This window comes from Haematobia irritans, chromosome 1 (assembly GCF_050003625.1).
Source record: "Haematobia irritans isolate KBUSLIRL chromosome 1, ASM5000362v1, whole genome shotgun sequence".
NCBI lineage: Eukaryota > Metazoa > Arthropoda > Insecta > Diptera > Muscidae > Haematobia > Haematobia irritans.
Window position 1 is genome coordinate 96,989,007 of NC_134397.1, and position 22,145 is coordinate 97,011,151.

Below are 22,145 nucleotides of genomic sequence, written 5' to 3' on the forward strand. Positions count from 1 at the left end.
AGACGCATTTATTTATTTATTTATCACATAAGAACAATAAGAAGGTATTTCTTTTTTAGTTCAATGTATACATCATAAAGTCATTAATTGTAATTTAATTGTAAGAATTAGTATGTCATTATTATCAAATCCTAAGCTAAATAATTATAAATGTTTATATTTATTAACTAATACAATTAAATACAATTAAAATTAATACAATTAATACTATTAAAAATTTAAAAATTTGGTGTAGGTTATATGTAGTTTTGGTAAACCGAACATTTGTGTGGATTGAGAGACAAACCATTTGAGTTCGTCCAATCCCACACTAACAGCAAATCCTCATTCAACATCATGACGGTATCGTCTATCGCCAATGCCTCCTTAGTTATGTACGTAGGCATGTGTCCTCGAATATTTACATACTGAGAACACGTCATTAATGAAGATACTAAACAGAAGTGGGCCCAGCACTGAACCTTGCGGAACTCCCATGGTTAGGTTAGGTTAAAGTGGCAGCCCGACTAAATTTCAGGCTCACTTAGACTATTCAGTCCATTGTGATACCACATTTAACTAAAAGTACATATTACATATGGGCACTTCTAGTCTTAACCACTGAACCTTCTCTATTATTTACTTTTGTTGAACCAACCAGATTGCTCCAAAAACATTAACAAACTGCTTAAGTTAACGTTTTCCAGGTCCGCCAGTAATCTAAACTCCCATAGAGACTGCCTTAAGCCGGCACTCCAGACCACTTACTACAACCTTCTGAGTTCGATCGCAGAGGTAACTCCTCATAAGACTAAGTGATGACTCGCCGAAACCAAAATAGTACTTGAGTTTTTCACATAGTATTCCGTGATTCACTCTGTCAAAAGCCTTCGTAAAGTCCAGGAAACACATCAACGAAGTATTGCCTTGATCATATTCGGATCTTAGATCCTCCATGACCTTTAGTACCGCTGTAATCTGTGCCTCTCGGAATCCAGATTGAAATGGAGACAAAAGTCTATTTTCATTCAGATATTCAGTAATTTCGGAAGCAAGAATGGATTCGAAGATCTTTGACGAAACTGAAAGAATACTTATGGGTCTAAAATCATTGGGGCCAGTAGGTGATGTCAACTTTGCCACCGGTATAATTCTGCCAACTTTCCATATACTAGGAAAGTGGGACGTCTTTATGCAGTGATTAAAAATATGTGTCATAACACCGACAACGTGCTGTAGAATGAGTTTCAAGAATTTAACTGATACTCCATCCTCACCAATAGCATCTGATTTAACCCTAATCGTAGATCCATCAGATTCAGATATTTGAGTAAATTCAAATCTGGATGTACAGTAGAGAGAAGGATGAAGTTCAATTTCCTAGATGGACACTTTCACCCCCAGTAAAATGATCACTAAGAACCTCAGGGTCAATACCACACTTAGCTGAACTACGTCCGTGGATTCCTAATCTATCTAGGTTCTTCCAAAGTTGGCGCGCCGGCAAATCCAGACTTAACTTACGTGCGAAGTATCTTACCTTAGCCTGGCTGACGACAAGATTAGTCCTATTTCTAAGTCTCGAATATTGGAGACGATTCCCAGATGTCGCAAGACGTTTCCAAACGTCATATGCCCGATTGCGTCGCCGAATTTGATCGATGTCTCTAATATAAAGTTTTTTCCTTGTTCGAAATTCGATAAACTTTTCAATGAAGTCGTATTGTCCTTATAATTAAGTGATTTGACTTAAAATTGGGTTTCATAATATGAAAGAAAAAACGTTTGGGCTAAGGTCAACTTGACTTTAATTCAGAATTCAGAAAATTCAGAAAAAGTCTTTAAATTTAATGAAATTGAAAAGACAACCAATTTAAGGTTGTCTTTTTGCATCTTAACTACAAAGCAAAAAATCGTTCAAATATAGGACATGTTTTTCAAAACTTTATTTTAAAGATGTTTTTTTACTTGAAACAGCATAATTTCTATTGGAAGTCGAGTCTTAATTTGGAAAATAAAGTTGTCGTTAACTCGTTTTTTAAAGGACTTTGATAGCATATGAAGAAAAAATCTGAGGAAGCGAATAATTAAAATTTTCTTCCTAAAATCAAGTACACAAAACCCAAATTTAAATTTATCCTTATTTGTATTCTCCGCTTCTTTGGCTCGGAATCAATACCAAATTTTTTAAAGTAAAGACAAAATCTTTGGAACCGAGCATCCTTGTTATCAGTTATAGAAATCAGTAATGATACGTTAATAAATAAGGTATCGTGGCCTAAGGCACGTGAAATGTACTCTGTACAACAATGTCTTAAATGAGCATCAAAATCCATCTGTGTTGGAAATCTGTTTCGAGTGTGCTCTATTATAAGTTTTAGTCACACACATCAGTTCATCTGTTGTAATTAAGCGGATATTAGAACCCACAGGGTAATCCACTAAATCTACAGTCATAACACAACCGTCACTCGAAACGGTAAGAAATCCAAAACAAATTATGCCAAGAAATTATTATTATTATTAGATTGTTAAAAATTGGTTTGATTACATTATCTGTACACTGAAAACAAAGCATGCCCGGTTCCAAAGATTTTGTCTTTACATTAATGATTTTGGTATTGATTCCGAGCCAAAGACGCCGAGAGTCTAAAGAAAGGCCACATTTAAGACACAATTCTCTTTTAAATTTGAGTTTTTCGCACTTGGATCTAGGAAACAAATTTTAATATACTTGTTTTTCCCCCTTTTCTTCGTAGTCCATTAAAATCTTTTTAACTACGAGTTAAATTTCCGAATTCGACTCAACTACAAGTAAAACTTATGATATATTTCAAGTAATAAACGTCTTCAAACTATTTTTAAACGCTTTTTAGCATTGTAGCCAGGATGCATTTTAAAGACAATTTCATTAATTTTGAAGATTTTTTCCACTTTATTGGAACGTTTTTCGACTTTTGGACGACTTCATTGAAATGCGCCCTCTAAGTTAAGCAAAATTCGCATTTGTATTTTAAGAACATTAAATCTGTAGCCTCACGACAATATTTTTTTCAATGTAGAAGTTGATGTCTTAATTTTCTTGCCAAAATTTCATGTTTTTGTCCGACGATGCTAAGATTTTACCATATTCATTTTACTAGTGTTAGTCATCCATGGAACTATGAGCGAAAAATAAGAAACCCACAATTTCAGATATATACATATATATTTATTAAAAAACTCATTAAGCACGAATTCATAAAATGTAGCTTTTTTTGTAAAAACTGAATGCAACATATATATCGCAATTGCATATATTTTATGCTTATTTAGTACTCGTCAGTTATTTACATCCGAAAATTAATAAATTGAAAATATACCTTCAAACAAAACGACATGATTAAGAACCACCCAAAAATCATTCGAGCACAGGTAAATGTTATTTTTTCCGACTGATCTTTGATTGCTTCATTTTCTGACAGCCACAATTTGGTTTAGTTATTCGCATGTTGTTAGATAGAGTGAAAAGCTAATATACCACATTACCAGCCTGTACCACATTTGCTGAACTTACTTTACTCTATGTTTTCTTTGTGTGTATCCACCAAAAGTGCGTATTAAGATCAAGTACCGAATTGCAAGTAGATTATTCTATTCAAAGACACTACACCCTAAAAACTGCTTCTGTAATATATACTCCCCACACAGAAAAAAGTGTCTTGTAAATTGAAGGACCATTTTAACTTTCACATAGTTCAACAAATTTACTGTAATTTAGTTCATTTTTCGTAACCACAACGAAAATTAACTTAGCTAAAGGAAACCTTATAAAAATTCAGTAAATGTTTTTTAGTTCACTAACTACGAAATGGGAAGGATTTTTCCTTAAATAAATTTCCAACACAGTAGTTAATGCATCGTTGATTCTATTATAAAAATACATGGGCAATATAAAAATCTTACTACTAAATGTGGACAATTTACTAAGAAAAAATTTTGTATGGAGAAACATTTTTGTAGTAAAAATTAACTTAACGACATTACCGATTCGTTTGATGGCTACCTACAGATTATTTCCCTTTTTATTATAAGTTGGAGTGTTTTTCCTCACATTGAAAATTTTTGATAAAGTAGAATAAAAAGTAGTTAATATAATCCTTGACGGATGTATATCATTTTTTATTGCTTGTATTGTATACACATGAGAGTAACTCTATGTTGTGGCTCTCTCACGCTAAGAGAAAACCAGTATTTTTGATATATTAAGTAAGGTTTCATTAATTTTATGAAACCGTTCCTATATATTATTAAAAAATTCATAATTTCATAACAAGTATTTACGAAAACAATATGTTATGTAGGTGTACACATTCTTTATGAAAAAGTCCATAAATTTATAAAAATGTACAAATTTATGTACTAATTCATATTTTATTTTTTTGTGTGTACCTTAATTTGTATGTATAAAAACGTCAGAGAGAGAGAGAGCGATGGAGAATAGATAAAAAAGATAAAGATGGTGACGGAGATAATAAAATACATGTATAGATATATAAAACTGCAAGTTTAATTACAACGAATAGAAGTGTGTACATGTTTTATCACTTATTGACTTACATGCATTGTACATAAATAAATATTTGGGGTGTAATATTCAAATAAATTACAAACATATGTTTTATTTGTATTCCAACACAATAATCTTTAAGACATTTGGCTACAAACAAACAAATATATAGAAGCTGAGGTTAACTATTTGGGGCCTTAAACAAAGATATGCTTAGGATGAACATAACATGTTTGCACAACACAAACAATTTGTTGTTTAAAAAAATTCTAAAAATATATTTGCTTGAAGCAGAATATGTTTGGGATTATATGTTACAGAGGCGAGGGTGTGTGTTATATAGCACAGTAGGCTCCGTATTATAAGTATCTTCTTCATTCTCTTATACTGTTCGCAATTTTATTGGTCAGGGAGTCATGGTTTCCCATACGTATGGAGGACTTTGAGTTTTTGGTTTATTTATTGTTTAAAAAACAGTTGAATTTAATATTAAACAAAAAAACTTTAAGAATTCACTTAAGCCGATTATCGATTTTTACCGAATTCCGAAGCCAATTCTTCGGTCGAGCTCTACTGTGCTACCCAAACCCACACTTACTGGACATAACTAGCACTGTCGAATGTGTATGTATCTAGACTATAGACTGCTATAGCAATTCTTATAGCAATTATTTTTCTTCCAAGTGGAACAAAAGACTGTTGAATGCTAACATGGTAGAGATTCTCCTTGGGAAGTGTCCAGTTATTCAACCTTTTAAATTTTTGCCGTCCGCGAAGTTTACTTCATCCATTTTCCTATGAGTCCATATATTCCATGATCAAAACTTGAAATTGAGAATACCTTTGAGAATTTCAAAAATATATCAAAGTTTTCTATTAAATTGCAACCCAAAATCAGTGGTGCAACATAACTTAAAGAATGTTAGATGCCTTAGTTTAGCCAAGTCGCCTAGTATTTCAAAAATACAGTTGGCCACAAAATTCTTGACAAGTTTTGGATGACAATTCGTTTCAGTTGGCTATCCGACCATTCACTCAACACCTGTGGTGACTTCAGTAATTAATAAAAAGGCTTTTTTGAAAATATTCGAATAAAATGAATGAGTGAACAAATCGTTTTTTTTTAATTATTTTGGTCTCATTGTTTACGCCTCGTTGACTGCCTGTGCAGCGTTTGTCTTTTCCCTAGTTTTACTTGATGGCGGATACTAGAAAAGCTTAGCGGAGCATAAACTATTTTGGTATGTATTTGTTAATTTTGTTTTATTTTCTGGCTTTAATTTATTGTATTTTACAACGCCGCTTAAATGTTGTGTGATAATATTTTCCACATTCATATGCATGTGTGATTTGAACTTTTACTTTTTCCGAAATGCATATGTGATGGTAGTATTTTTCCAAAAAAAAAAAAAATATATATATGTATATATTTTTTTAAGTAAACTTGCATCAATATATTAGGATGGGTCGGTTTAAACGATTAAATTGCCTATGTGGAGTGGGAATCATTTAAACTGGCAAACATTATTGGGTTGAAGATCATGATTTTACCTCTATGTCACAACAAATTTTATAAGTACACGTACGAAAGAGATTGTTTTTCATATGTATCGTTGTAAAAAATATATGTTTAGAACTTCACATTTTAGCACATCATATTTAAGTGTAAGCATATAATGTTTATGAGTATAACATGTTTGGGAAATATATGTTAATATGTTAGAACATATTATGTTTGGGGCATTAGATTTTCTTAAATGTAATGTCCCTGGGTGCAAACCTATATAAATTTAGACATTTCGTATAAACATGTATATGTTTACATGCTTGAAGCGGAATATGTTTTGGAGTATACACTCATAGAAGAGTGAACCCAATAGCGAGTTAGTTTTAACAGACCAGTGTTAATATTGAAGCTTGTATATCGCTAAAGAAGCATATACCCATAATAAGTTCAACATTTTCTTATGGGTTAGTAATTTGTTTTATCTTTTGTCAAGTTCAAATTTAACTCTTCGGACGTAAAAAATTAACACACACTATCCACTGAACCATTTAGCTCTTGTACTCATCAACAACCAAATGTTACTTTGTTTATTCTTTTCTTGCTTGGCTGCATGTATTCATTAACACATACAGTCAAGAGTATCTATTTATAGAACAGCACACGGGCACATGTATCGGAGATGAACTATTGTCTACAAATAGATTCACTTAACGGTAGTTAGAATTGATCAACTAGACATCGTTATATTGCACAGTAAAAGTTCAGTAATTTCTTCGCACGTTCGAGAAAATACATTATTCCCTATTACTATATTTGCTTCAGTCCATTTACGAACTCATTGGGAGTTGTTAACCATTTTGCAGGTAATGGCCGTTGGTTCAATTTCCTTCCACTGAGTTAATTTTGTTCATCAATAGTTAAATTTAACTAACTGTGAGTAAAATTTTGATCTAATCAATATTCATTAACATAATATTCAATATTATGGAATTTACTTGTAGTTACGACGTTAAATTTTCTGTGTATGTTACAGAGGGGATTTTTAAGGGCAATTAATCCCAGTAAAAACGCGTCGGCAGAAAAGTAATGAAAATGTTCTTTTTGGATTCAGAAGTAGTGAAAAATTGGCGCAGAAGCGATGAATTTAACTTGCACTGAATTGCATCACTTCTTAGATAAATTCGAATTTGCAGCAAGGAACTTGAAATCGCATTGTTAAACTCTGCTCCACAACTATTTTTGCAATTATTTAACAATTGAACTATGATACATTAAATTACTATCCCTTTCACTGAATTATCCATTATGAATTGCTCTTTAAAATAAATTATAAATTGTCATATAAATTACTTGATACAAGTTCCCTTATAAGATGGTAACCCTGAAGATTCTCTAAATATTGTCTTAGATATTTGTCCTTTTCTTTATTGAACTGATTTATCTACCAATTTTTTGTTATTACGTTCTAAAACATTATGTCTGAATTAAACTTTGATTTCTAACGTCACTGGAGCAATTTTACTCAACTGGGTAAGCCACTGTTACCTCTAAGAAACTACTGAGAAAAAAACTGTAAACTGACATACGGCCTTTTTTTCTATTTTCCTCCTTCTTTTACTATTCTGGCAGTTTTAATTATACATACAGTCCATTTTAGTAATATACACCCAGGAATTATACACGCATCTTAAATACGAATTAATGTCATTTTTGATTTTATAGGAAGGAAGAATTTCGTAAATACTAATTACAAGAATGTTATTTTCTCCCGTAAAACAGTTTACTTTTTTCTGTATAAAAATACATAAACAGAAACATTTTTTCTGATTCGATCACTAATTGATCCATTTTTTTTATTTTTTAATTTTTTTATTGAAATTGCTTCAATTGCGAAACTGATATCAACACAGAATTAATAAAATAAGATAAAAAAATATTTTATTAAAAAATTAAAAATTGAATAAATTTTAGTCGTAAAACCAAAATTATTTTTTTAATCAATTTATATATAATGTTTTTACCGTTAGATGCAATATTATACCCTCCACCATAGGATGGGGGTATATTAACTTTGTTATTCCGTTTGTAACACATCGAAATATTGCTCTAAGACCCCATAAAGTATATATATTCTGGGTCGTGGTGAAATTCTGAGTCGATCTAAGCATGTCCGTCCGTCTGTCCGTCCGTCCGTCTGTCCGGCTGTCCGTCCGTCTGTGGAAATCACGCTAACTTCCGAACGAAACAAGCTATCGACTTGAAACTTGGCACAAGTAGTTGTTATTGATGTAGGTCGGATGGTATTGAAAATGGGCCATATCGGACCACGTTTACGTATAGCCCCCATATAAACCGATCCCCAAATTTGGCTTGGGGAGCCTCCCGGAGCAGCAAAATTCATCCGATCCGGTTGAAATTTGGTACGTGGTCTTAGTATACGGTCTCTAACAACCATGCAAAAATTGGTCCATATCGGTCCATAATTATATATAGCCCCCATATAAACCGATCCCCAGATTTGACCTCCGGAGCCTCTTTGAGGGGCAAAATTCATCCGATTCGATTGATATTTGGTACCTGATGTTAGTATATGGTCTCTAACAACCATGCAAAAATTGGTCCATATCGGTCCATAATTATATATAGCCCCCATATAAACCGATCCCCAGATTTGACCTCCGGAGACTTTTGGAGGGGCAAAATTCATCCGATCCGGTTGAAATTTGGTACCTGATGTTAGTATACGGCCTCTAACAACCATGCAAAAATTGCTCCATATCGGTCCATAATTATATATAGCTCCCATATAAACCGATCCCCAGATTTGACCACCGGAGCCTCTTGGAAGAGCAAAATTCATCCGATCCGGTTGAAATTTAGTACGTGGTCTTAGTATACGGTTTTTAACAACCATGCAAAAATTGGTCCATATCGGTCCATAATTATATATAGCCCCCATATAAACCGATCCCCAGATTTGAACTCCGGAGCCTCTTGGAAGAGCAAAATTCATCCGATCCAGTTGAAATTTGGTACATGGTGTTAGTATATGGTCTCTAACAACCATGCAAAAATTGGTCCACATCGGTCCATAATTATATATTGTTCCCATATAAACCGTCCCCAGATTTGACGTCCGGAACCTCTTGGAGGAGCAAAAGTCATCCGATACGGTTGAAATTTGGTACATTTTGTCAATATATGGCCTCTAACAGCCATGTAAAAATTGGTCCATATCGGTCTTTAGTTATATATAGCCGATGACTTATTACACAAAAATTGGTCCATATCGCCAAAAATAATCTACCAAAACTTTATTTCCATAGAAAATTTTGTCAAATTTTATTACTATAGAAAGTTTTGTCAAAATTTCATTTCTATAGAAAGTTTTGTCAAAAGTTTATTTCTATACAAATGTTTGTCAAAATTTTATTTCCATAGAAAATTTTGTCAAAATTTTATTTCTATAGAAAATTTTGTAATCTACCTAAACTTTATTTCAATAGAAAATTTTGTCAAATTTTATTACTATAGAAAGTTTTGTTAAAATTTCATTTCTATAGAAAGTTTTGTCAAAAGTTTATTTCTATAGAAATGTTTGTCAAAATTTTATTTCTATAGAAAATTTTGTAAAAAATTTATTTCTGTAGAAAATTTTGTCAACATTTTATTTCTATACAAAATTTTGTCAAAATTTTATTTCTATACAATATGTTGTCAACATTTTATTTCTATAGAAATTTTTGTCAAAATTGTATTGCTATAGAAAATTTTGTCAACATTTTACTTCCATAGAAAATTTTGTCAACATTTTATTTCTATAGAAAATGTTGTCAAGTTTTTATTTCTATAGAAAATTTTGTCAAATTTTTATTTCTATAGAAAATTTTGTCAAAATTTTATTTCTATAGAAAATTTTGTCAAGGTTTCATTTCTATAGAAAATTTTGTCAAAATTTTATTTCTATAGAAAATTTTGTCAAACTAGATTATATACGTATTTAATCGGCCTTTTTTTGTTTAATATATACCCCGTATGGGCCAACTTACAATTTAGAAGACAGTGTTAAAAAGTTTTACGATACCTTGCCATCGACAAGTGTTATCGCAACCCAAGTAATTCGATTGTGGATGACAGCCTTTAGTAGAAGTTGCTACGCAATCCATGGTGGAGGGTACATAAGATTCGGCCTGGCCGAACTTACGGCCGTATATACTTGTTTTTTCTTGAAATTTATCAGAGTTTATATTTATGAATTTTCCAAACCAATGTTCATTGCTTCATTAAAATTTATCTCAAATCTAAACAAAAATCCGTATGCACTCGTGTAAAATTTCGAAAAAAAAAATATATTACAACAAGTAATGAATGCAACTAATTAATTTGAGGAAAAAAGTGTAGCTCAATAAATAATTGACTGCTTCAATTAGAACATTTTTATAAATTAGTTTTGTTTTGTTTTTGTACTTTAATCATTGTTTTTTTTTTTTTTTTTTTTTTTTTGATTTCAGCTTAAAACCCTACATTGACTAAACTACAAGTGTAGCTTAACCAACAGTAGAGGATGCTGATGAGGAATGTGGTAATTCCGAAACGTGCGTCCATCCGACCATCTTGCAGTCTATAGGGCTTTGTCCAAATAAATTTGTCAAACATTCTTTTCCTCTGTTGGTTAAGCTTGTAGTTTAGTCAATGTATGGTTTTAAGGTGAAATCAAAAAACAACAACAACATTTTTATAAATTTTTAATTGAATCAATTTTAAAATTAATTGAAAGTACAGAAAAAAACTATTTATAACCATTTATAAATTTTAGTTTTAATTATTTATGTGATTGATGCTATAATTTTGTATTTGAAGCAGTTTCAATTAAAAAAATAATTGCACAATTTCGCGATTGAATTCGAAAAGTATTTTCCCAAAAATATTTTTTTTAAAAGAATCCTAGTCGTTTGCTCGATATCAATACAAAAATACTTAAGTAAAGGTCAATATCTTTAGATCTAAGTAATTTTTTTGAGAGTTTATGTGTTTATATATGAAGTAAAATTTAACAGTTAAATATTTGTAAGAACAACGTTGTACAATAACTTAGTTCAAGTTGCTCACCATTGGGCAGTTCAGTTATTTTCTTCAAAATCCAAAACTGACAAAAAATAAAAGTAACATTTCCCACGTACTAGAAGACGTACTTCTCTATACCAAAAAAATGTGAGCCACAAGGAAGGAAAATGTATGCTAATTTTAGAAAATTTTAGCTAAACTTTAATTTTTGGACAAATTCTAGAAAATTTATTAGACAATATTAACTGTTTTTTTTTCACTTGTAAAATTCATTGAATATAATGTAAAATTCATTGGAAATACTTCCGGGTCACAAGCTGGATATCCAAACTACTTTTTTGAAAGCTCAAAAAAAGGTGTCATAGTACGGAAGTACTTCGTTTCGGATCCTTTACATTGCTTTAGAAGTTTTGCCTTGGAAGTTCTTATGAATGAATAAAGAACACATGTTAAAATCTTACCAGCTGGAAATTATGTTATCAAATAAAAGACTGCGTTTTTTTTGCTATTTTCGGTGAATACTTTTGTAGAAATATATTTTGTCCATTTAAACGCAAAAAAACTTGAAAATTCAATCTTCTCAAAAGAACTTCCTTGGAAGTGAAAAAGTCAATAGACTTCAAATTTTGTTGATTTTTCTTTTCTTTTTGCGACATTGAATGGTCCAAAATTTAAATTTTGACTTTAAATCGCCAATGGCGTATTTTCCAAAAATGGTCCAAAAGAACTTCGCCGGAAGTGGGATAAATTGATGGGGTACCCCGGGATGCTCTTAAAAAGAAATGTTTGTGGAACAACTTCCAATTCTTCTTTGCTGGGTTATTATAGTACAGGAAACTTTCTCATGTTATAGACATTTGAAAGAGGCTTTAGTGTCTTGGAGATTTAATTTTTTCTTGAGTGTGATAACAAAATGTTGTATGGACCAAAAGTTGATACACTTTTCGCTGAAGCCGTGCTCGGTGATTTGACTTTACGGTGGAAATATATCCTTTTTATATTGAAAAATTCAAATGGTCCTAATGTATCTCCAGGTGTTTGTATAAATCTCAAAAATTCTTCAATATTAAATCAATCAACTTCCAATTCGAATTTATTGTATCTTGAATACAAAAGCATACAAAAAAAAATCAATGCAGAAATAATTTAGGTTAAGAAAAACTCCTTGGAACTGGATAAGTATATTTTAATTTGGAAACTGGTATAATAGCAGGAGATCTTAATTGTTCCGCATATTTAGGACTAAGTTGTTGTTGTTGTTATTTTTAACATCAATTATTCCGAGTTTTTCTTTGCCATAAGTAATTGCTTGTCAATAAATATTTAAATGTGGCGACAGTGCCAAATGATGAAAGCAAGATTTGCTAATGCATCTGCCAGATTGACGTGTGGTAACTGAAGTTTGTGTATTAAACAACGATTCCACGCTGAGACTAATGGTGCACCTCTATCAAACAAAAAATTAACTGTTTTGGAATAAATTGTAGATGTCTATTTTTTTTAATCTCAACGTCAAACCATATTTTATTTAAATGGATGTAATGGTAATTTCGTTGCCATAAGAGAAAAAGTTTCACTTTCGATGCAAATCGAAATGTTTTCCCGACTAATCAAAGTTGTTAAGGTGGTCAAGTGGTTTCACTTATCTATGGTGAACGTACAGAAAGAGGCAGGAACCGAACGCTTGTTCAAGAAAAGCTTATTGTGGCCAGCCAAAGCCTTGGTCATTAGGAATGTGAGCGCTGGAATAATTTTATCCCGAAGACCACGATTGAATGTCAATGACTTTGTGCTATCTAAATCGATCTTGCCATGACACGTTCGTTTTGATCTTGCCAAAAATGTACCTCATTATTGTTTCCAATATTGGCTTGGGTTTAATTAGCCGATAGTTTTCCCTGACCACCAGACTTAATCCATATGAACAAATCAACTTTTCTTAGCAACCTAATTAATTGTTACGATTGACTTAGTTGCCTTGTTTCAGTGCTCACATAAATGGCATGTATGACCATTTTAGGTAAGGACTTCAGCTATTGAGCTAAACTTGAAAAAAAAAAAAAACAAAACTTCCAATCAACACCCTTGAAGTGTTTCCATGGATAAAAAGGAAAAGGAGCAATTTTCATAATAGTTTCTGTAATCAATTCAATTTAGTTAATAATTTTGACGCATTAATTAAGAAACAAGAAGAAAGAAACGGCAAACAAAAACTTGTTGTGGCACAAACAAAAGTCTTGATAATTAAGAAGGTTAGCGCTTGAATAATTTTATCCCGAATATCACTATCCCAGCAAAAAAAGCGTCACCAAAAAAGTAATGAAAATGTTCTTCTTGGATCCGGAAGTGGTGCAAAATTGACGCAGAAGCGATGAATTTAACATGGGCTTGTCATAGGACGGAAATCCTCCCTTTCAACAGCCGTTTCACTGAATTTGCATTACTTCTTTTGGTGTGATCCGAATTCAATGTTTTGGATGTAAATAAAAAAAGCCTGTGATATTTTGTCAAATAAATAATTTTTATAATTTTTTATAATTTTTAATGGATTCTAACGCTTGTCGGAAACGTTTGACCTCAAATATTTTCAAAAATTCACAATTTTTTCAGATTGGATTTAGCATTTTTTTCGACAAAATTTAAATGATTTGTACCATTTTATGAATTCTTACTCTGTTTTTAACCTATTTGAAACAAAAAAAGTTAAAATTACCCATTAAAAAAATAAGAAAACCCCACGTTATAAAAAACTGAATGAAAAGAACTTCCTGGGTTGTTAAAATAAGGAACATCATTGGGAGTGCATCATCTGGAAGTGCTTCTAAAGTTGTGCCTTTGGAAGAACTTCCAAATTTTTTTGCTGGGATTGAAAGTCAATGACTTTGTGTTATCTAAATACGAATGATCTTGTCATATCATTCTGGTCTTCCCAAACTCTCTCGTCATCGTTTTACTGAGAAAAAAGTTCAATCATGGATCCTAAATATTAAGACAAGCAATAATTTTTTTAAAATACAAAATATAATTTAAAATCAAAAAAATATAATATATATAATATATGTTTCATTACATTTGTGCTGCATGCCGTTAGAGCTATATGGCTTTAAAATAAATTCTTTATCGAAAAGAAAAAAAAATGATTTCAGGAAATATTCTTCAAATTAACTGAAATATTGAACCTTTGGATTAAAGATAAAGAAAAAATAATACATTTATTTTATGAACAGTGTTCACAAAAATTTGCCAAACACGGAATTCATAAATTGTATGAAAAAACTTCATAATTTAAAAATACAAGTTTTCATTGACTATGATCGTATACATAATATAAATGAAATTTTTACTATTATAAATGAAATATACATATTTTTCGACATTGAAAAATTTTTACTTTTACATAATATATGCTTAAAACATTACGCCGTAAATGTAACTTTTCTCTTGGAATTTTCCCCCTAATTCTTGCATAATTGATAATTGAAAATGTGTGAACCTATTTATTAAAAACCGCATTAAAGCCCAGTAAGTAAAGAACATGCTTTTATAATATTTTATATTACTTATAAACATGAGCACCAACGCTTCCAGTTAATATTATTTTGTTTCGTGAATCTTTTCCAGCAATATATAATCTTCGAATCACGACGGCGACTCAAACGGCCCTGAAAAATCCTAACACAGTAAATACACCCTCAAAAAATCGCTTCTCTAACATATTATTGGATATGTCCGAAACATATATTTTATGTGAACGTATTATGTGTTTGGAAGCATATTTTTCTGTAATACAAACAATTTTGAAGAAATTATTCAATTTTATAAATTTGTTAAATTTTACCTTTCACCTGGACGGAGAATCGAACCGAGGACCATACAGTTTGTAAGCCACTGGGCTACGTAGCTGTTATTGTTATCAATAGACAATTATCGTTAAAAGTTATATTTATATAGCATAGTTTTCGGCGCCCACGAGCTGGTGCAAACAAAACATTATTTAACAGAAACATAAATTTGTTGACCACGTGGTGCAATGGTTAGCATGTCCACCTTGCAAGTAAAGGGTCGTGGGCTCAATCCCTGCTCCGACCGAACCCCAAATTTTTTTTTACATATATTCCAAAAACTCCGAAAAGATGTTCGACATTACATTTTACAATATTACATTTTTACAATGAAACTTCGAAATGTGGGTTATTAAAGATTTACAGTCAGAAAAGAACAGTGCGAAATGGACTGAGCTTTTGGATAAAATATTATTTTTTTATTGTAAAACTAACAACAAAATGTTTTTGATATAAAAGTTTGAAATTTTTGAAGAAATTCAAAAACTCTAACAAAAGAACGTGAAGTCTAGTATAAACATAAATAATTTTACAATATACTCATAAATTTATTTAGGTGCGAACTATTTTTTACTAGCATTTAACACCATTTTGAATGCATTTAAAATTGATCGTATTTAGAAATACAAATAAATATGCATTTTTATTAACGAATAATTTCATTGTTGCTTTGGATCATTCCCCACCAAGTTATAATACAATTTGACAAAAAAAATTGTAATGTTATTCTGCTTTTAGAGATTCGAGTTTTGCCACTAAAATGAAAAATAATTTTAGAGGCAAAACTCTAAATTAATACCCGTTTTTTTAAGTATCCGTCAACTTCTCTTGGACGACTTATTAATAACGAGGAACTAAACTTTGTTTTATACATTTTTCTGTTTAATTGTTAACAACCCTTTCGTTATTCTTTATGAAGATCCCTTTGTAATTTTTATATAGTTTGCACTGTTTTTTAAATTTCCTTTGTCTGAATATTTTGACTTACTCGTCGTGCGTTCCAATTTCTTTTGTCCATAATTCCAAAATGATAAACAAAACACATGCCCACACATACATAAAATGCTGCTCTCAAGACAAAAACATATGCTGTTTTTTCAAATGTCTATTCTCTTGGTTCCGAATGGCTATTCTCTTTACTCCGAATACTCATTTTATTATTCAAAATAAATAATATTTAGACTAAAGCATATCAAATTGTCGTGAACCCTCCCGGTTTCCATCTCTATTTCTTTCTCTATACTCTCTCTCACACTCTCTCTCTCTGTCGCTCTCTGAATAAAATATCACAGCATATATACATTTACTCGAAATTTGTCAATTTATATATGTTTACATTCACACATATAATTTCTATGAAACATTCATGCCCAAACATAATATATTCTAACATATTAAACATATGTTTCCCAAACATTTTATGCTAGTTTAGGAACATTATATTTTTACACTTAAATATATTGTGTTTTAAAAATTCTGCCGAAACACATTTTGTTTATATCGGAACATATGAAAAACATATTTTTCTGACAGTGTACACGAGTTGCCTTCAAAAACGTTGTTTATTTTTTGTCTCGTATTATATGCTTGTATTGTATACATATGAGAGTAACTTTATATTGTGGCTCTCTTATGCTAAGAGAAAACCAGTATTTTTGGATATACAGCAGATTTACGTCGCCTCTGTTTACGTTGTTTCTGTACTGTATTATGTGAAGTTTCATTAATTTTATGAAAGAGTTCATGCACATTAATAAACATTTCATAATTTAATAACATGTATTTACGAAAAAACGTATTGCGTAAACGTACATCTATTTTATGGAGAAGTCCATAGACTTATGAAAATGTACAAATTTATGTACAAATTCATATTTTTTTTTGTGTAGTTAAGTGAAAGAAATGGGTACCTTATCATGAAATAAAAGGTTGCTTGTCTAAGGTCAACATGGCTTTAATAATACAGATTTTTTTAATGAATGAAATCGTCTTTAAATTTGTTGGCTTTCTGTATCTTGAGTCAAAAATACTTTATTTTGAAGCAGTCGTCGTTATCTCGTTTTAAAGGACTTTGAGAGTACATCAAAAAAAGTACATAAAAAACGAATAAATTAAAATTTTAATTTAAATATACTTCAATTCTCCGATTCGTTGGCTCGGAATCAATACCCACATCATTAGTACAGGGACAAAACCTTTGGAACCGGACAAGCTGTTCTTTAGAGGATACAGATTTAATACACAGAAAAAATATGACCAAAATATTTCCTATTAAAATGTTGATTGAAGTTGAAGATTTTTTTCAATTAATAAATTAAATGATACAATTAACTTTTTAATCAAATTTGATAGACTAAGTCACTTAAAAAGGGTAATTGAAATTTCCAGTTGCTACCTAGAGCAAGTTTCAAGCAGACGTAAACACGGACGAACACATGAATTCGGCTAGATCGTCTCAGAATTTCACCACAACCTAGAATATATACTTTATATTCCCAGACAAATGTTTCTTTGCGTCACAAATATAATGACAAAGGTAGTACACCTCCATTGGCGATACGTATAACAATTTCAAGAACTATGGACATTATGGTTAGATAAGCATTAAATGATTGTGTGGCCATGTTCAAAATATTTGTTTAACGTGTATGCATCCTATTCACATAAATTAAAAAATAGACAATTTCAAATAATTGAAACGGGGGCCGTCCACTGTATTTTTTTAGCCTACGTACGGCGACCAAAAATAAAACAAAAAAACTATAAAACTGTGTGGCTAAATCCTATCGACAGACAGCGCTATTTGTTATAAATACTGCCTTTCTAAACAGGATTTACAACTTGCACTGGGTAAACTCGACTTAGCTCAACCTTGATTTAATGTCAATGTAGCTTATTTCACTATATACTGGTATTTCTTTAAATAAACATAAATGTGCTATGGGTAATTTTCCTTTCGCTTTTTAATTTATCACGAACCATCATAATCAAAGTGAAATGAAAATTGAATTTCTTGCTTGTTATGATTCCATTTTAGCCTGTTTCCAACTGTCCAGGACAATATTATTGGAAGTGCGCAAGTGAGTGGCAAGTAATAGTTCATCTTTCTTGAAAACAAATGCTTATCCACTTATTTATGTTCGGCGTTAATTTCGTCTTAAGTGATACATATATGCATGTCGAGATACACTTATAAAAAGTGTCAGAGAATATATGTGGCAGTGGAATAAGGTGTATTGTATTCACTGATAAACTGAACCTTTGGTTTCCGTGGCATACCAGATTGAGTTTGTATTTTTCAAGAATTGACTTCGACCTATTGCTTGAAGTTTGAGTTTTATTCAGCGAGTAGCCGCACAGTGATTCGATACCATACAACGAATGGACAAAAATAGGAGGCATCGTAGGAAAGCGAAACTTTGAAGGGACTTGTTGATGATCAAAACAATGAAAACTGTGAAGCTTGGTACAGATCGGACCACTCCTTCGCGTAGAGGGGTGAGATAACACAAATAGCAAAATATCCGTCTTTTGGGAACGGTTATAGATTGCTCTTTGACATTTGATATGGTTAAAGCCGAAATATTGAAAAATAGTGAGCGAAATTTTGAGACCCTAGGTGGACCGGAACCCTATTGAAAAACCTCTACATTTGGCCCCTCGGCTATGGGAACAGTTTATTAAATTTAATTTTTTTTTACAATTTTGACTCGTTTTTTTAAATAACTTTGTTTAATATTTGTTGTCAGCTTTCAATTCAAAAAATAAAATTTTGCTAACTTTGAAAAAGTAGCGTCTTTTTTTGCAAAAGTTTGCAAAACAGGTGAAAATTTCAATTTTTCCGCTTTTGGTTATCTTGGTGGTATTTTGAGGACTTGTAACAAATATCTCCTAATTTCATTTCTTGTTTAACTTTTGTTCATAATTGTTGTTAGGTTAGGTTAGGTTAGGTTAGGTTAGGTTAGGTGGCAGCCCGATGTATCAGGCTCACTTAGACTATTCAGTCCATTGTGATACCACATTGGTGAACTTCTCTCTTATCACTGAGTGCTGCCCGATTCCATTTTAAGCTCAATGACAAGGGACCTCCTTTTTATAGCCGAGTCCGAACGGCGTTCCACATTGCAGTGAAACCACTTAGAGAGAACATTTTGGTCAAAGCAGGAATCGAACCCACGACCTTGTGTATGCAAGTTAGTATTCGATTCAAAAAATACAATTTTGCTAATTTTGAAAAAGTAGCGTCATGTTTGCAAAAGTTTGTAAAAATGAAAATTTCAATTTCAAATTCAAAAATGGCAGTGGAAAACCATAGTCAAAGAAATACTTAATACTACTATTATGACATATTTGATTGCAAACTTTGAAGAAAGTAATATATCATTCTCCACAGAACGTTCAATTCAGGATGAGAGTATTTGTATAATATTGTGATGTAAATTCACCACGTAGTTCAATAAAACATGGGCAATTCCGGCATACTTGAGGAAGGTAATCGAAATTCGTCTTTCTCCCCTAACTCCAAGTATTTTTCTATTTGAACTATTTAGAAGTTGTTTCTTCTAAGAAATTGTATATAAAGCAAAAAAAAAAAAAAAACATCGCAATAGACATACCATTGATCAAAATCGGAACATAACATAAATGATTCATAAAATATTATTTAAATTTGACGATTTTTCACCAGAAGTATCTGACAAAGCTACACACACGCATAGGATTCATTAAGAGGTTGTAATGCACTAATAGAAAAAATTACATTCCAAAATCGTAACGGAAACGTTCACGGTTTCGTCCACGGGCGTTCGTGATTTCATGAACGACTTTCGTGTTTCTTGCTCAATTTTTTGCCAATAGAAATGAGTGTTTGTATGAGAAGATCCTACCTTTTAAATTACAACTTCCAAATTGAGCACTTTTGACTTAAATCGGAACGTATAAAGTTAATTTGATTTACTCGATTTTGGATTAATAGTACTCATTTCTATACTACTTTACTCTCACACTCGATATCGTATATCCAATTGGTGCGGTTGTAAAATATATCTCCATATCGTTGGCAATTATATTTTGTTTACATTTAAAATTACCAATAAAGCCTCCTGCTTTGTTATATATTGAAAATACTAAAACTATCGTGTTTTTATTTTTCTTTATGTTTCATATATTATTCGCAATCGGCATACAGTTATTTTGAAAAAGCACATACAGCAGACTTATAATGAAACCCTGTTTATAGCGATATGATTATATGATTTGGTGTACAGTAGATAGGGTCACGGCCTAAAGGAAAAAAAAAGTTGATGCGGTCACCCCTCAGTTTTGTAGCATATTCGAAGACAATTTCAGAACACCAAAACTTTTTTTCCGTGCACCCTACGACCCCCCGAAATACAATTTATTGTGCTGTGTCGACATTTGATGTCCGATCGAAAAGAAACGCAGAAAATGCCGTAGTGCAAACAACGAGTATGTATACAAAGGTACCGTTAGTAATTTACGGATAAACTGGTTTTGTGTTCTAAATGCCTTATAAATTAATTTCGTAGATGTGAATAACGATGTGCATGTGGTTTCGATCGGACATCATGGCAACACAGCAAAAACTATTTGGTGGTGTGTAGGGTGACGTATTGACTTTTTAAAATCTCTGTAACTTTTTTGTTTATGAATATAAGTAAATACTTCAAAAGCAAAAGTTTCATATTTTGTTAAGATCTTTATAATGGTTATAAGAAATGGGCATCATAGCGGTATACGAAGCGAAATAAAAAAATTAAAAATCAAATTTGACGTAGGAGTCAAAAATGACCAATGCACGAAATATAGCCCCTGATCAACCTCGAACAACGATATGCGTTTCTTTTCGATCGGACTTCAAATGACGACACAGCACAATAAATTGTATTTCGTAGGGTGCACGAAAAAAAAAAGTTTTGGTGTTCTGAAATTGTCTTCGAATATGGGGGGTGACCGCATCAACTTTTTTTTCGTGACCCTATCTACTGTACAGTGTATAGAGTGTTGGCGTTAGGCTTGTCCAGGACCAATATCATTAATTATCTATCGTAATTTTAAGTTTATTTATTGGCAATATTATTAATTTTTTATTTTGTTTTTACATTAATGAAAGCTTTGTTTATCAGCCCGTTCGGAATCGTTTACTTATCCTATTGTATACAGTGACATCTCTCAAACTTGGACACTCTGGAAACCGGACACCTCTTAAAAGTGGACAATTTTCATGAGAAGCTTGCTATATTAACACTTTAAAATTAACCTCTCATAAGTGAACACCTCCCAAATGTGGGCAAAATGTAGGGGAGCCTGAGTGTACACTTCTGATAGGTTTCACTGTATACGCATATTTTACGTATCAACTATTAAACTGATAATGTCTTCAATTGCCAATTGCATCATTTTTTCTTTTTCATATTAAGATCAATCGTACTTACCTCCGAATGGCAACGTCAAACAGAGCCACCACCAATTGACCGCAACCATAATGTTTTCGCTGATGAGGTTATTGTTAAAATTGTTGCTATTCTTGCAGTTGACTCTGGCAAAGTTTTGGCTTTAAGAGCAATTATCCGTCGTCGTGTCCAGCTGCTGCAACGTTTTATTGAATTTATTTGTTGTATGTTTGGTTGATTTTGATTATTATTATTTTTTTTGTCTATTTTTCGTTTTTTACTATCATTATTTTAGAGGCGATTTTAAATGTATTGGAGAATTGTAACACTTTGATATTTTAGGCATACAGTAGAAAATCATTTCGTTTTTTTGCAATAACATGAGCAATTTCGATTACTTTATATATGTCTGTGTGTGTGCTGGTATTGTTTAATACAATAAACTTCTAAGTACACGAACAAAAACAGTTGAGACAAACGAAATTTGTGTTGCAAAGCTATTGTCTAAGTGGCATCCCTCTCTATGAAGCACATGAGTTTTTGAAATTATACGAGCTACAATTGTTGAAGCCGTTTTTACTTAGAGTTAGGAATGGAAAAAGTAATAAAAAAAAATATATAATTTTTATAAAATCAGATATACTGAAATAGAGTCACATCTGAAGACTTAATGCGACATTAACGTATTGAACCGATAACTTCGGCCGCATGAAAAGTATTGTCGTTTTTGGCACCTACTACATACTCATGAAGATGAATTAGTTGAAACACTTTTTTATCCACCAAGGAGC

General features: G+C 31.6%; 2 protein-coding genes across 3 annotated transcripts in view; one reads left to right on the plus strand and one right to left on the minus strand.

Annotated features, from left to right (window-relative positions):
• The window catches only part of LOC142221450 (uncharacterized), a 231,159-nt gene extending 209,254 nt beyond the window's left edge, over positions 1-21,905 (minus strand). The window contains exon 1 of the mRNA XM_075291198.1: positions 21,397-21,905. Within this exon, the coding sequence (XP_075147313.1) occupies positions 21,397-21,445 (49 nt within the window). The 5' untranslated portion in view covers positions 21,446-21,905. The remainder of the gene's footprint in view (positions 1-21,396) is intronic.
• qin (tudor domain-containing protein qin) overlaps positions 1-22,145 on the plus strand; it is a 663,334-nt gene that overhangs the window by 221,029 nt on the left and 420,160 nt on the right. The window lies entirely within an intron of this gene.